The sequence below is a fragment of the Phocoena sinus genome, chromosome 4, assembly GCF_008692025.1.
Source record: "Phocoena sinus isolate mPhoSin1 chromosome 4, mPhoSin1.pri, whole genome shotgun sequence".
Classification (NCBI taxonomy): Eukaryota; Metazoa; Chordata; class Mammalia; order Artiodactyla; family Phocoenidae; genus Phocoena; species Phocoena sinus.
Genome location: NC_045766.1, coordinates 145,724,970 through 145,741,563, shown reverse-complemented (window position 1 = coordinate 145,741,563; position 16,594 = coordinate 145,724,970). Strand labels below are relative to the sequence as shown.

At 48.1% G+C, this 16,594-nt stretch overlaps 1 protein-coding gene across 2 annotated transcripts in view; it reads left to right on the top strand.

Annotated features, from left to right (window-relative positions):
* Nucleotides 1-16,594, top strand: part of MCM3AP (minichromosome maintenance complex component 3 associated protein) — a 43,772-nt gene that overhangs the window by 8,480 nt on the left and 18,698 nt on the right. For both annotated transcript variants that reach the window (XM_032630313.1, XM_032630314.1), the window contains 11 exons: nucleotides 593-732; nucleotides 2,133-2,330; nucleotides 2,647-2,915; nucleotides 4,649-4,811; nucleotides 6,702-6,862; nucleotides 7,578-7,819; nucleotides 8,090-8,301; nucleotides 8,928-9,028; nucleotides 13,952-14,083; nucleotides 14,432-14,545; nucleotides 16,052-16,204. In XM_032630313.1, coding sequence (XP_032486204.1) covers nucleotides 593-732; nucleotides 2,133-2,330; nucleotides 2,647-2,915; nucleotides 4,649-4,811; nucleotides 6,702-6,862; nucleotides 7,578-7,819; nucleotides 8,090-8,301; nucleotides 8,928-9,028; nucleotides 13,952-14,083; nucleotides 14,432-14,545; nucleotides 16,052-16,204 — 1,885 coding nt within the window. The remainder of the gene's footprint in view (nucleotides 1-592; nucleotides 733-2,132; nucleotides 2,331-2,646; nucleotides 2,916-4,648; nucleotides 4,812-6,701; nucleotides 6,863-7,577; nucleotides 7,820-8,089; nucleotides 8,302-8,927; nucleotides 9,029-13,951; nucleotides 14,084-14,431; nucleotides 14,546-16,051; nucleotides 16,205-16,594) is intronic.

Below are 16,594 nucleotides of genomic sequence, written 5' to 3'. Positions count from 1 at the left end.
ATAAGATGTGAATGTTTTAAATTTTAGGTTGTTGCATTCCATTTCATTTAAAAGATACTTTTGTTAACTATTTAACTCTGGGTCATCATAGTGGTTTATTTAGGTCAGGACCCAGCTAACTTCCATTATGTGATTCCTGTTATACTAAAAACATGATGAAATACTGAGAGTTTTAGAATACTGGCAAATTTTGAATATTTTCATTTAACAAATTGATCCTTTTAACAAAAATAACTGTAGCACGATTGTGTGTCATTGAGGTCATTATAGGAGCCATAAACACCCACGTGTGCGCCCCCCACCCCCCACCCCCGCCCCTGCCCCCAAGAGTGCCCTGAAGGTCTGTGATTGTTGGAGACCCATCTGGAAAGGGGAGAAACCCTGGAGGGTCTTCATGGGCCTTGATGGCCTGTTACCTGGTGTGGTAGGCTGTGCTTTCCTTTCTCTAAGGCCCAGTGTTTTTAAAATTTCTTTCTTTTCCTTTGTGGTTTGATGTTTATTTTTATTTCTCCTTTTATCATTATGAAAGTGCACTTCTCTGACTTCCTAGTAACTGTGTGGTGCATTCTTACTTTTTACTTGGTGCCTTCAGCTCGGGTGAAAAGGACCGACTTGGACAAAGCGAGGACTTTCATTGGGACGTGCCCGGATATGTGTCCCGAGAAGGAGCGATACATGCGGGAGACCCGGAGCCAGCTTAGTGTGTTTGAAGTGGTCCCAGGCACTGACCAGGTAGAGCGCCACGCCCCCAGGGTGCTCGCCAGGCTGCTGGCCGTACTAATCACTGGGGTGGAGGGGCGTGTGCAGGGGAGGGAAGGCTGCACTGGTCCTTTCTGTCCAAATTTGGCCTGGTGTTTACTTTTCTAGAGGGCAGTGGGGATGTGCTATGAACAGTCGTGTTCCATTGTCTGCATTGTGAGGTGTGTAGGAAGCAGTCTTGCATAAGGTGACTGGACCGTATGGTTTCCTAAAGAAATAGACACAGATTTGTTTCATAAATTAAAAAAAAATTTTCCCATTTTTTCTTTTCACAGTTGTATTCCTGTCCTTTTTTATGCTTATATTTTGTGCTTTTGAGATGGTGCTCTAGGTATGATTCTGTGTGAATCTTTTTCGCTTAAAATTTTATCGGAGCATTTTCTTTTGTTATGGTAAAGTCTTAATAAGATTCAAAATTTTGAATGTAGGCATATTATTTGATTACGTAGCTCTGTCCAAACTCCCCATTTTGCAATCACTAGGCTGTTTCTGATTTTTCAGCGTTATTAAGAATTCTGTCGGGCATACTGTGTGTAATGCCTCTAAGGTGTTCAGCTTCCTTCCTTCTGATGGATCCTACGCGTGAAGTGCTGTATCAGATGTGTGACCTTTCTTAAGGTTCCTGAATATGTGTCAGTGCACGTTCCCAATTGTTTCCCCAGAAATCTGAACCATTTTAGATTCTTTTGCTGTTAATTTTGCTTGCGGGCTTCTGCTCCTTTCCTGGCCGGTGGTTTCACACAGCTGCCTTCGCCTGACTCAGGGTCCCTAGCTAGGCAGCAGTTGTCAAGGCAAAGGCCCAGCGCTCCTGCCCCAGGAGATGGTGATGACAGCTCACAGCCGGTGCCCAGGGCCTGGGCTTCTGGGCGTCTCTGCTCCACCCTCAGCCGCACCTCTTCAGCCTCTTCTTGCAGGTGGAAGATGCAGCTCCAGACTCTTGAGGGCCTTCCCCAGGCCCTGCTGCTCCCCTGCCCCACCTCGCCCTCCGCACTGCCGGCTCCATTTCTGGTCCGTGTAGACTTAATCTGGTGCTTGAGCGTGGCTGAGATCTTTTAGAATCTTTAACGTCCTTTACCTGTCACACCTCTGTGCTTGGAGCCAAGCAGGTGTGTCGTCACTAAAATTCCTCTGTGTGTTGGTGTGATAGCCTCTTATCTTCACTTCTTGTCATGTTTGCCAAAAACAAGTTTCTCTGTTTTGTCGTTGAATTTTAATTGTTACCTTCAAAGAGAAATTTTACGTTTTAAAACTATTCTGTAGTATTGACCTTATTTAAGCGTGTGTGTGTGATTTTCCCCATTTTCGGGCACAGCAGCTGGGGGGCCGGCCTAGCACCTGCCACCCAGCTGCTCGTCTCTATTTCCTGCCCTCAGGTGGACCATGCGGCAGCCGTGAAGGAGTACAGCCGCTCCTCAGCAGACCAGGAGGAGCCCCTGCCGCATGAGCTGCGTCCCTCGGCGGTGCTCAGCAGGACCATGGACTACCTGGTGACCCAGATCATGGACCAGAAGGAGGGCAGCCTGCGGGACTGGTACGACTTCGTGTGGAACCGCACGCGGGGCATACGGAAGGTATCAGCCACTTGTGAAGTCCAGAGTGAAAGTGAGAGTTCTTGTCATTTTACTCAGTTACATTTCATCCGTAACAAAAAATACTGTTACTTAAAATCATTACAAAGTCCTGTTAAAATGTACTTCATGGGCTTTGTTTCAAATTGAAATCTGAGAAATTCAGGTAATAAGCATGATTTTTCTAATAGTTGATTCTTATGTATGGGAATATGTTAATGAGATCTATGTGTATACGAGAAACGCGTACGTAAGGTGTGTGTGCGTGTGTGCGTACAGCGCACGTGCATGTGTAACCTTGCGCCTCACTCGTGTCCAGGACATCACGCAGCAGCACCTGTGTGACCCAGTGACGGTGTCTCTGATTGAGAAGTGCACCCGGTTTCACATCCACTGTGCTCACTTCATGTGTGAGGAGCCCATGTCCTCCTTTGATGCCAAGATCAACAATGAGAACATGACCAAGTGCCTTCAGAGTCTGAAGGAGATGTACCAAGACCTGAGAAACAAGGGCGTGTTCTGTGCCAGCGAAGCGGAGTTCCAGGGCTACAACGTTCTGCTCAATCTCAACAAGGGGGACATCCTAAGGTGAACTTCCCAGTTCAGAAGCCAGCCTAAGCCAGAGGGAAAGGCAGAGCTTAACCAGGAAGAGAGCACTTAGGATTAGTGGTGCTGGGAGCACTGAGTTTTCTCTGGTGTCGAACGCTGGGATGTTAGTGAGAAAGCTGGGCTCGGCTGTGCAGCCCCTGGAGCCGAGCCACTGGGAGCAGAAGGCTGGGGATGCCTGCTGGCACCGGTGCATCCAGAGTGGGCCCCAGGTCCTTTCTGAGGACAGGTTCTCCTTGTCAGTGGGAGAGCACGAGGAAGGAATCTGCTGTATGAGCAGAAAAGGCGAGTGAACTAGGACAGGAAAGCTCAGGGTCCCCTATCAGAGCTGCCGGCGCGTTGCCTCGTGTACGTGTGCACACAGACCTCGTCAAACGTCTAAGTCACAGGGCTTCCCCGGTGGCGCAGTGGCTGAGAGTCCGCCTGCCGATGCAGGGGACGCGGGTTCATGCCCCGGTCCGGGAGGATCCCACATGCCGCGGAGCGGCTGGGCCCGTGAGCCATGGCCACTGAGCCTGCGCTCCGCAACGGGAGAGGCCACAGCAGTGAGAGGCCCGCGTACCGCAAAAAAAAAAAAAAAAAAGGTCTAAGTCACAGGAGAGGAAAAAGTTGTGTGAAACAAATGCTAAGGGTAGGACATTAAGAATGAATCTTAAACCTTGGCCTGATCTATCTGGAGACATTTATATGAGAAATATGTTAGAGTCCACTAGCCTTCCGTTCCTGTCACTGGTAAACTGGGCCCCCAGTTTCCCTTCTGTATGCTGAAACTCTCAGCTTGCAGAATGTGTAGGTGTGTGACTGATTTTAAATTAAGCCTTGGAGATAAACTAGGGAAAATGGCTGTGTAGTCTTTTTGTCCCCTGTCTTGAGCAATTCTTGAATAATTAATAATTGTTTTTTTTCGGCCACACTGCACAGCTTGTGGGATCTTAGTTCCCCAACCAGGGATGGAACCCGGGCCCTCAGCAGAGAGAGCGCGGACTCCTAACCACTGGAGCATCAGGGAAGTCCCCAAATCCGTTTATTTATAAATAAAACAAAGTTAAACTTTCTTAGGTGTCATCTTCAAACACACAGCTGGCAGTCAGTTGGCATTAAAGTAACTCTTTGATAATCAATTCTTAAATTATTGCTTCAATTTGTTTACTTTATTATTCATCATCTTTTTAAAATTAATTCATTAATTAATTTATTTATTTTTGGCTGTGTTGGGTCTTTGTGGCTGCGCGCGGGCTTTCTCTAGTTGTGGCGAGTGGGGGCTACTCTCTGTTGCAGTGCACGGGCTTCTCATAGCGGTGGCTCCTCTTGTTGCGGAGCACGGGCTCTAGGTGCGCGGGCTTCAGTAGTTGTGGCTCACGGGCTCTAGAGCACAGGCTCAATAGTTGTAGCACATGGGCTTAGTTGCTCCGCGGCATGTGGGATCTTCCTGGACCAGGGCTTGAACCCGTGTCCCCTGCGTTGGCAGGCGGATTCTTGGCACTGCGCCACCAGGGAAGTCCCTCATCATCTTTTTAAAGAAAATCTTTGTTACCACTCCAGCCCGAGTGGTGGCTTTGACATTGGTAAACCATGAACATATTGGCACATGTGACCATATCAAGACCTTCTTTTTCAGTATAGTTGAAGTCTGTTTTATTGTCAGATCTATTTTCATGGAATTTTGTCTACTTAAAGGTCAAATTCTAACCCCTTTCGTCTCCTTTAATTAACAGAGAAGTGCAGCAGTTCCATCCTGCCGTTAGAAACTCCTCTGAGGTGAAATTCGCTGTTCAGGCTTTCGCTGCGTTCAACAGTAACAATTTCGTGCGATTTTTCAAACTGGTCCAATCAGCTTCTTATCTGAATGCTTGTCTTCTGCACTGTTACTTTAATCAGGTGAGTACTGACACTGTACTTGCAGAATTGACAGACAGCTGGTTGCTCCTTGTGACGTCTGAGAGCTTCTTTATGACAGGAGCATCTCAGCGGGTCCTGGGCTAAGTCTCGTGCAGCAGCCCCTGAGGGGATACTGCTGTTACCTGTTTATGGGGTTGGCACAGTTGATCACCGATGGAAAGGCTGTGCAGTGGGGAATACTCTTCTTCTGGTTCAGATGAGAGAAATCTCTCCAGAATGATAACTTGCGTTCAGAACTATCATCTTCCATGGAAACAAGCCAAAAAGCAAACTGCACGCACAGACCCCTGACCTAGAACTTACCAGTGTTATCAGTCTTCAGTTTTGGAGTGAGCTTGACGTTGCTAAATTCATCTCGGTAAATATCTAAAGTGCCTGCTCTTTGTTGCGCTGGGGTTACAAAGACGGGGCAAGACCAGTCTCTTACCTCAGGAATTGCATAGAGTGTGAACTCCTGGGCTCAGATTTCCAGAGTCAGGTCTTCACCTTCTGAAGCACTCGGGGACGATAATAGAGCAGCCTGCACGCCCACCTCACACAGCAGCCCCTGTGCTGTCCCGCAGCTGCGGGCGGGCGGGCGGGGTGGTGGTGGGGGAATGCCCAGAGAATGCCGCCTGGAGTCGTTGCTGGGAGCCCCTGGCGGCCGCCGGGTGGGGAGGAGGTTGCCTGGGAGATCTCGGGAACCTGCCTGGCTGGTTTTGTGACTCCAGGTCATTTTTCTTCTTTGGTCACAAGTCCTCTGGTAAACAGTGACTAAACCCACCATCACATCCCAGGCAAAGTCTTCTGCAAGTTTGCTCATTGTCAGATCCGACAGTTTCCAAGAGAACTGAAATTCTGGAACAGATGAAAAGATTTCTAACGACGTGCCGCTTGGGGAGCTCTGTGCAGTTGATAAATACCAGTGATAGTCGACCATCTGTACCCATTTTAATAATTTCAAACTCAACAGAAATCTAAGTGTTTTTCTTTAGAAAGACAAAGCGTTTCACTAACAGTGGCCAACGGTGGCCCACAGTGGCCCATTGTCTCCTGGACCTCATCTCCTCTCCCGTCTTCCCTGGCTCCACCCCCAGCCCCCCAGCCCCCAGCACGCGCCTGCCTCAGGGCCTTTGCGCTGGCTGTTATCCGAGCGCGCAGAGCTCCCCTCCACCAGGGCCGGGCTGGGCTCCCCTTCTAGGCAGAGCGCACCCTGCCCTCCTCCACGGCTCTTCTTTCTGTTGCACTGTCACCGTTAAACGCACTGTGCATTTTGTACGTTCGTTTTGTTCAGTGTTGGTGTCTCCTGCCACGTCAGCTACGTGAGGACAGGGGTCTTGTCTGTCCACTGTTGGACACTCAGCATGGACGTGCATGCCAGCCTTGAAGTAACTGTAGATCCGGGCTGAGGTGGTTGAAGCCCACTGAAGAGGAGAGGCAGGGCCACCGGGGTCCTGGGATCAAACTGACCTGTCTGTGCCTTCAGGGTTCCCTCCGTCCCCGTGTTCAAAATGCTCAGTGTGAGGCTGCGAAGCACCTTTCTCTCGGACTTTTCCTCAGTTCCATGTCACGCTGTCCATGGCATTCCATCACCTCTGCAGTCATTTCCAGCAGCTGTACGGCTTTCTGTTGAGTGGCGGATACACAGTGTACTCTCCCTGCCCTGCTGGTGGGTGGTTGGTTTTCTAGTTTTTCTTATAAGTAAAGCCTTCGTGGCCCAGCCTTTTCCGTATGTGGAACTGTTGCTTTGCACCATTTCTGGGCATTCTGCTGAGCAGACGGCCCGCTGAGCGCTAAGCTTGGGACCCGGGGTGCTTTCCAGAGGGACTGAGCCGTCTGCGGTCACGGAGCGCCTGACCCTCTGCGACTTAGTAACTTGGCTTCTCTCAGATCCGCAAGGACGCGCTCCGAGCGCTCAACGTGGCGTACACCGCGAGCACTCAGCGCTCCACCACCTTTCCCCTGGACGGCGTGGTGCGCATGCTGCTCTTCAGAGACGGAGAGGACGCCACAGGCTTCCTCAGCTGCCACGGCCTCACTGTCTCCGATGGGTAAGCACCGAGGCCCGAACCGCCGGGCCTCTCTCCTTCTCTCCCTTTTAACCCTGGGAAGGCTGGGAAGTGCCAGCTGCGCGCCAGGCCCTGGAGAAGGCACATCCCGCTGCCTGGGCTGCAGGGGAGCAGGCGAGGCTCAGGGCCCCAGGTCACACGCTGTTCGTCAGCCGGTTAGGGTTCAGACTCTTCCTGACTTTGCCCAAGTTACTCAAGAAGCTGATGGTCGAGGTTGGGGCCTTCCTTGTTCTGTCCCTGAGGATGGCCTCTCTGGCCGGGCCAGGGCCTCTCCTCTGCTGCAGTCAGAGTTTTGAGAACGTGGTAGGACTTGTGGACCCTCTCCCAGAAAATGGCTCCATAATCTGTAGCCTGTCGTGTCCGGATCCGGGGTTTCCCTGAACCCATCCTCCTCTGACTCCTCAGCCCTGGCCCCGTCTGCTGCCTGTAGACCTGTCCTCACGGGATGAGCCGGGAGCGTGTAGGGGAGCGTTGCTATACCCAGGGCTGCTAACAGTGAGGCCAGGTGGCTCCCGAGTCAGAAGGAAACGCTGGCAGTGGTGGATGCCGTGGGCTGGGCCTTGGGCTCGGCCTTTGCTGCCTCCCCTCATTTCCACATGGCCGTCTGGCGACGCAGTGACTGCAGGGCACTGAGGAGGTGAAGGGTGGCCTCTCGCCTGTGTAACGCCTCTCCGTGGGTTCTCTGTGGTCTGGGTAGCTGTGTCGAGCTGAACCGATCCTCGTTCCTGGAACCAGAGGGTTTATCCAAGGCCAGGAAGTCGGTGTTTATTACCAGGAAGCTGACGGTGTCCGTTGGGGAGATCGTGAATGGAGGGCCGTTACCCCCTGTTCCCCGTCACACCCCCGTGTGCAGCTTCAACTCCCAGAACAAGTACGTCGGGGACAGCCTGGCTGCGGAGCTGCCCACGGGCACTCAGAGACCCGGCTTGGACGTGGCGGGTGAGTGAGGCTGTGTTCTCAGGAGGGCACCAGCTGCGCTCCCCTCTAGGAGGCCTCATCCTGGGGCCCGGCGGCATCAGCTCGGTGCTGCCTGAATGGCTCCCTGGCGCCACAGTGCTTTGTTCCCACGGGTGAAGCGCACATGGCCCCCCGGCTCGTGGCTCAGGAGGCACCCTGTGGCGGTCAGCTTGGGGAGGGTGGCCAGTCCTTAGGGTCACTGTGGGTGGCCAGGGCTTGTCCTCGGTGCCCACGTTTGCCTGTTCCTTCCAGGTGTAGGGAGAGGAGAGGAGTGCAGTACGGAGGGGGACGAGACCCTCCCGGCTCTCCTCCTGCAGCCCCTGCCCACCCCTGTGGCAGCTTCTCCTCCACAACTCCCGGTACTGCCCTTGAGCATGGCACCCAGCCTCTTCCAGCCCCCCGTGCAGCCCCCCGTGCAGCTGGAGCTCCTTCCCCCAAAGTCTGCGCCTGTGTACTCGGACGAGGTAAGGAACCTTCCTGTCAGGGCTCTGAGGGCCTGTCGTGGGCAAACATCCAGCTGCCTCTGCTGTCCAGTCTGACCACTGTCTGTGTCCCTGGGGTGTCCCTGGGGTCAGCATGCCTCTGACAGGTGGCCCCGGGGCTGAGCAGGGCCTACCCACCACACAGGTCGTGTGACTTGATCTCGCCACCCTGTTGCTTGGGCAGGCACTGGGCACCTCCCCACTGGGGGATCAAGGAGGCCTGAGGTGGGGAATGAGGCAGGGCCACAGAAGCCGGGGACGTGTGATGTTGGGGTGTGGCACCGTGGCCGTCTGAATGGCCATTGTTGAGCAGGCAGCAGGCTTGTCCTGGCACCTCCAGAAGGCTCCTCTCTGGTTATTAGCAGGAACCCTTTCCAGGAGCGCACAGCCGAGCCGCGTGTAAGGGTCATTAGATGCCTCCAAAGAGCTTCCGGTGATGAGGTCTTGGAGGGATTTCTGAGCTGGGCAGACGGTCCATGATGTCTCTGTGGTTCCGGGAAGACTTTCAGTACCTTAGGCTGTGGAGGCGATGGCTTGGTGGTGCGCTGGGGCTGGATCGGGGCGGCGTCCCCAGCCAGTGATCGTGGCCCCGTCTGCCCTCTCCTTAGGACCTGGCGCAGGTGGTGGATGAGCTCATCCGGGAGGTTCTTCAGAGGGACTGCGAGGAAGTTGGCGCCGCCGGGGCGGCCTTCGCAGCCACAGCCCTGGGGTAAGTGCGGTGCCTCTCGTGCTCTGAGGCCGTCTGTGCTCCCGCCAGACGCTTCCTCTCAGAAAGCTGCTCTCAATCTTCGACAAGAGATCACAGCCACCCCTTTGCACAGGCTTCAGTGTCGGTCCTGCTCGCTGGTGGGTATAGTCCCTCACGTTCCTGATCTGCGTTTGTCGTTTGCAGGTAGTTTCTATGTGTGTATGACTTTTGAGTAGCATTAGGTTTATTAAAGTTGTAAATTAGAAACCTGTTTTTCTTTCAACTTTAAACGTGATCAAAAATCTAGTAATAATTAGTTCATTCTCTGTTAAAAAATAAAACACTCACTTTACTTGATCTTGGATTAAGTCACAGTTTATAAATTTGACAGATTAAATTCCCTTAAACATTTTATACCATTTGCATTTAACACCATGATGAAATTTCCTTAGACATTTCAAACTACACTTACAAATTTTATAAAGCTGATTTTGTGGAACACTTTAAGCATCTAGTCTTTTTTTTTTTTTTTTTTTTTGCCGTACGCGGGCCTCTCACCGTTGTGGCCTCTCCCGTTGCGGAGCACAGGCTCCAGACGCGCAGGCTCAGCGGCCATGGCTCACGGGCCCAGCCGCTCCGCGGCAAGTGGAATCTTCCCGGACTGGGGCACGAACCCGTGTCCCCTGCATCAGCAGGCGGACTCTCAACCACTGCGCCACCAGGGAAGCCTAGCGTCTAGTCTTGATAAATTTAATAATCAAAATCTTTCTAGACACTTAAGCAACTTTTGGAGTTAATAGTTAATTAAAATCTGCCAAGTTCAGTAAGTCAGACTTTCTTAAGGATTTCAAACTTGTAAAAATTCTAGTACATATAAAGTGACACAATTATACGAAATGGTATTATCAATACTTAAAAACCGAAGGCACATTTTGGCCAACCAGATATTTCCTTGTATAAATGTAGTTTACACAAAAGGGTCAGTCTTGTTCATAGGTTTGTTCAGTTTTTTATATACTAGAATTAGATACATACTTTCTGTTTGATGGAGCTAAAAGTAAGATTTCCATGGGTTTGTTTTTTTTATTGTGGTAAAATATAACAAAATTGACCATTTTAACCATTTTTAAGCTCACAATTCAATGGCATTAAGTATATTTACAGTGTCGTGTATTCATCACCATTCTCTGCTTCCAGATCTGTTTCTGAACAATACTCCATTAAGTATACGCACACACATACACACGTATATGTGCCACACTTCACTTATTCACCCGTGCTTATTAGTAAGGTGTTTCCGCCTTTCGGCTATTGTGAATGATGCTGCTGTGAACGCTGGGGCACAGATAACTGTTTGAGTCCCTTCAGTTCTTACGGGTATGTGCTTAGGTGTGGAATTACTAGATCATATGATCTAGTTTTACGTTTTTGAGAAATCAGCAAACCGTTCTCGGCAACAGCAGCACTATTTTTGCATCCCCACCAGCAGTGCACAAGGGGTCCAGTTGCTCTACATTCTTGCCAACACTTGCCGTCCTTCTTTTTTTTTTTAAATAATAACCATTATAATGTGTGAAGTGGTAACTCACTGTGGTTTTGATTTGCATTTCTCTAATGACTAATGATGTTGAGCATCTTTTCATGTAATTATTGGTCACTTGTGTATCTTCTTTACAGAAATGTCTATGTAAGTCCTTTTCCCATTCTTTTTTTTTTTACATCTTTATTGGAGTATAATTGCTTTACAATGGTGTGTTAGTTTCTGCTTTATAACAAAGCGAATCAGCTATACATATACATATGTTCCCATATCTCTTCCCTCTTGCGTCTCCCTCCCTCCCACCCTCCCTATCCCACCCCTCCAGGCGGTCACAAAGCACCGAGCTGATCTCCCTGTGCTATGCGGCTGCTTCCCACTAGCTATCTACCTTACGTTTGGTAGTGTATACATGTCCACTCCTCTCTCTCGCTTTGTCACAGCTTACCCTTCCCCCTCCCCATATCCTCACGTCCATTCTCCAGTAGGTCTGTGTCTTTATTCCTGTCTTACCCCTAGGTTCTTCATGACATTTTTTTTCCTTAAATTCCATATATATGTGTTAGCATATGGTATTTGTCTTTCTCTTTCTGCCTTACTTCACTCTGTATGACAGACTCTAGGTCTATCCACCTCATTACAAATAGCTCAATTTCGTTTCTTTTTATGGCTGAGTAATATTCCATTGTATATCTGTGCCACATCTTCTTTATCCATTCATCCGATGATGGACACTTAGGTTGTTTCCATCTCCGGGCTATTGTAAATAGAGCTACAATGAACATTTTGGTACATGACTCTTTTTGAATTATGGTTTTCTCAGGGTATATGCCCAGTAGTGGGATTGCTGTGTCATATGGTAGTTATATTTTTAGTTTTTTAAGGACCCTCCATACTGTTCTCCACAGTGGCTGTATCAATTTACATTCCCACCAACAGTGCAAGAGGGTTCCCTTTTCTCCACACCCTCTCCAGCATTTATTGTTTCTAGAGATTTTGGTGATGGCCATTCTGACTGGTGTGAGATGGTGTCTCATTCAAGGTTTGATTTGCATTTCTCCAATGATTAATGACATTGAGCATTCTTTCGTGTGTTTGTTGGAAGTCTGTATATCTTCTTTGGAGAAATGTCTATTTAGGTCTCCTGCCCATTTTTGGATTGGGTTGTTTGTTTTTTTGTTATTGAGCTGCATGAGCTGCTTATACATTTTGGAGATTAATCCTTTGTCAGTTGCTTCATTTGTCCTTTGCCTATTCTTGAATATTTTTGTTGTTGAGTTGTAGGAGTTTTTTCATATTCTGGATACTAATCCTTTTTCAATATTTGATTTGCAAGTATTTTTTTCCCAATCTGTGGATTGTCTTTTCACTCTTTTGATAGTGTCCTTTGATGCACAAAAATTTTTAATTTTTATATAGTCCCAATTTATCTATTTTTGTTGCTTGTGCTTTTGGTATCATATTCAAGAAATCACTGTCAAATCCAATAATGTGAAGATTTTCCCCTGTGTTTTCTTCTAAGCGTTTTATAATTTCAGCTCTTAAATTTAGGTTTTTGATCCATTTTGATTTTGTTTTTATATATTGTGTAAGATAAGGATCCAACATTGTTCTTGGGTATCCAGTTTTCGCAGCACCAGTGTTGAAAAGGCTGTCCTTTTCCCTTCATATGGTCTTGCCACCCTGTTCAAAATCAGTTGACCATATATGTGAGGGTTTCCGCCTCTCCCGTTGCGGAGCACAGGCTCCAGACGCGCAGGCTCAGCGGCCATGGCTCATGGGCCCAGCTGCTCCGCGGCATGGGGGATCTTCCCAGACCGGGGCACAAACCCGTGTCCCCTGCATCGGCAGGTGGACTCTCAACCACTGCGCCACCAGGGAAGCCCTATATGTCTGTTTTTATGGTAGTACCATATTGTTTTGATTTGATTACTATAACTTCGTAGTAAGTTGTAAGTTTTGAAATCTCAAAGTGTGAGTCCTTCAGCTTTGTTTCAACTTTCTCTTTGAAGACTGTTTCCCTATTTGGAAACCCTTTAAATTTCATAAGAATTTTTGGATGGGTTTTTCTACTTATGCAAAAGTTATGTGGGGATTTTGATGGTGATTCCAATGAATCTGTAGATTGCTTTGGGTAGTACTGGCATCTTAACGATATGAAGTCTTCCAGTCCATGAACTTGAATGCCTTTCCATTTGCTTATGTCTTCCTTAGTTTCCTTCAGCAGCGTTTTATAATTTTTATTGTACAAGTCTTTTGTTTCTTTGGTTGAATTTGTTCCTGATTAGATTATTCTTTTTGTCGCTATTGTAGACAGAATTGTTTCCTCAATTCCACTTTCCGAACGTTCATTGCTCGTGTATAGAAATGCCATTGACTTTGGGTTGTTGATCCTTATATTCCAACCTTGTTGAACTTTTTTTTATTGTGATAGCTTTTGAGTGGATCCCTTAGGATTTTCTACATACAGGATCCTGTCATCTGTGAATACTCGTAGTTTTCTTCTTCCTTTGCAGTTTGGATGTTTTTATTTTTCTTGTCTAATTGCTCTGGCTGTAACTTTCAATATGGTGTTGAATAGAAATGGCAGATAGGGCGCTCTTGTCTTGTTACTGATCTTAGAGGAAAAGCTTTCTATCTTTCATGACTGAATATGATGTTAGCTGTGGGTGTTTCATATATGGTCTTTATCATTTTGAGAAAGTTCCCTTCTCTTCCTAATTTATTGAGTGTTTTTATCATGAAATGGTATTGAATTTGTCAGATGCTCTCTCTGCATTGAGATGATTTTGTGGGTTTTTTCCCCTTCACTTTATTAATGTGGTTGTATTACATTGATTTTCATTTGTTGCATTCCAGGAATAAATCTCTCTTGGTAGTGTGAGATTATACACTTGGTAGTGTATAATCCTTTCAGTATATTGCTTAATTTTGGTTTGCTAGTATTTTGTTAAGGATTTTTACCTCAATGTCCATAAGGGATATTGGTCACTAGTTTTCTTGTGGTGTTTTTGCCTGGCTTTGGTATCAGGTCGGGGGAATGCTGGCCTCATAGAGGTGTTAGGAAGTGTTCCTTGTGCCTCGAAGAGTTTTTTCGAAGAGTTGGTGTTAGTTCTTCTTTAAGTGTTTGGTAGAATTTGCCAGTGAAGCCTTCTCATCCTGGATTTTTCTTTGCTGGAAGATGTTTTAAAATATTGAGTCAATCTCTTAACTAGTTACAAGTTTATTCAGATTTTCTTTTTTTCCTGAGTCAGTTTTGATAGAGTGTGTGTTCCTAACCATGGGCTTGGTTTTTCTGCTGGAAGGCAAATAGGTATTTTTTCCCTTGCTAGTATTAGAAGTCTAGTAATACGGTTTGTGTGGCTTTTATTATTTATTTAGAGCAATGTCCACTTTGCTCTGTCTAGTGTTTCCAATGCTGCTATGGAGGAGCTGTTAACAGCTGCAACCATGGGCATTTTGAGGCACATTGCGAGTGAAGAAGTGACTAAGGAAAGGGAGCGGAAAGAGGAAGAGAGGCGGCGGGCTGAAGAAGAGAGGTGAGGGTGTCTCATCCTTGCAGTGCCCGTGGGGGTGGAGTGTGTGGATGAGGGGAGAACCTGCCCTGGCCTACGATGCTCTCGCTTTTGCCCACTGCACTCGTATCAGATCCACGGCTCGCCCTGCGCCTTCGTATGCTATGGCCCAGGGAGCGGGCAGGTCCCACCTTGTAAGCAGCAGCCGCTCCCCAGCCAGAGGGGGTGTGGGTGGTGGTCAGGGAACTGGAGTGGGCGTGGCTGTGTGGCCTGTTTGGTGGAACCGGAGGGGTCAGGCAGCACAACTCAGATCCCCGCTCTCAAGGTCACAGAGTGTGACGCCTGTTACTTCTTGTGCTCCTTTTCCCTCAGGTTGAAACAAGAGAGAGAACTGGTGTTAACGCAGCTGAGCCAGGACCTAGCTGCAGAGCTGACAGAGCTCGTGGTGACAGAACGTGTGAGGGAAACCTGCTCCCAGGAGTTGAAGTAAGTGAAGCGCTGGCACCTGCAGCGTGAGGCGGGTGGGCGGCTGGTAGGAGGGTTAGAGGCCCCGTGGCCAGGCTGGTCCAGCTCACGCTAGCTGGCTTTCATTTTGACAAGGAGCATATCTTCTGGTTAGCCAGACACTGACAGGCTGTCCCTGTTCTTGTGTGCGTTGCTTCCAGGGAGGCCCTCACCTTCACTCTCATCCTCCTTGTTGACCCCGCCCTGGGCGTGGGGATGTGTCTGTCAGCAAAAGAATTCACTGGTGGTCTTCTCCACACCAGGTTACTCACCGTTAGTTTTTCTCAAGTAGAAGATCCTTTCCTTTGTTTCGTATGTTAAAAGATTCCTTTGAGCTATTTCACTTAAGAACTTTATTAATTTCAATGCCAAGCTGCAGGGAAGAAAGAGGTTCAGTTGTGCTGGGAAACCTGTCCTTGCGTTTAAGTTCCCCTGAGATAGGTCTGCAGCCTCTGGTGCAGATGGGGAATATAGCCAGGAGGCAGAGTATATTGTTTAATTAATATTTCTTTCCATTTCTATTAATTGGGAGTCTATTTCACTGTTTACTATAAGCAAGAGACCTCACAAATGATGGGTGTTTGTCTGTTCTTAATCCCAGGAAGGGGTATTAAGAGATATGTAGGGCTTCCCTGGTGGTGCAGTGGCTGAGAGTCCGCCTGCCGATGCAGGGGACACGGGTTCGTGCCCCGGTCCGGGAAGATCCCACATGCCGCGGAGCTGCTGGGCCCGTGAGCCATGGCCGCTGGGCCTGCGTGTCCGGAGCCTGTGCTCCGCAACGGGAGAGGCCACAACAGTGAGAGGCCTGCGTACCGCAAAAAAAAAAAAAAAAAAAGAGATATGTAAAACCTAGGACTCATTGACGTGCAGGGAAACTGCTATTCTCTGCAGTTCCAGAAGACTTGGACTACAGCTCGGCCCAGGGCTGTCGCCATCACCACAGAGGACAGCTATCGGAAATGGGTCTTGCCTGTCTGGGCTTCTTTGACTTAATGGCTAAATATATTTGATAAAGGCCTCTGTGATCCCTTGGTTGATAGGATTTTGTTATAAAAAATCTCTTTCAGATTCTGGTTTATCTGAGGGCCACTGTCACATGACCTTAGGCTGTCAGCCTCTGTAGCCAGCTATCATATACTTGAGACATTTCTAATTGCAAACATCAGATGTTGTTGATGAGACGATATTTCAGTTGTCTCAATGGTCATTTAAAAATTAAATTTCTAACTATAAGATACAGGGTTATCTCTTGACTATTTATAAGGGCCCTGTTGGATCTATAATCTTGTACCCTGTACCACTTTAGTTCTTTTTTCTCTAAATTTCCAGATGTCTGTGCATTATATAAAGTGAAATCTTCAAGCTTTCCTTGCAGCAAAGATATCATTACATTTCAGTATCAAGGACGTGGACTCATGCTTTTAAGGCAGGCCCTCAGGGTGGGGCCTTGGGTGCAGTGTCTCTCATGCTGATTGCCCTTTTCCCTAGGAGTGCAGTGGAGACAGAGCAGAGGCTCCGCATGGCCCGTTGCTGTGAGGACGTCTGTGCACACCTGGTGGACTTGTTTCTTGGGGAGGAAATTTTTCAGACTGCAAAAGAGACCCTCCAGGAACTTCAGTGCTTCTGCAAGTATCTCCAGCGGTGAGTCCCGTGTCCTTACAGATAAAATCAATGCATACAGGGAGAGTCTTTTACAGAGATTATACTTTCAGAAACAGCTGACAATATGCACATGTAACATGTTCCTTCCTAAAGGGTATAAACTAAGTAAAGAATTAGATTGGGGTGGGGGGACCGCTCTATATTTCAACAGCCTTCTGCTGTTTACCCAATGTGCTAGACACAGGGAGAGGGCCATGAACAAGCCAAATGATAGCTGTATGCGCCCACATGGATGAATTTCTGAAACATAATTTATAGTGAAAGAAAGCAATTCTTAGGGAAATGTGTGCAACATACAAACTGTATATTCAAACTAAATGGATTGTTTTGGATTTATATATAGTAGTACAACCCTAAAGAAGGAAAATA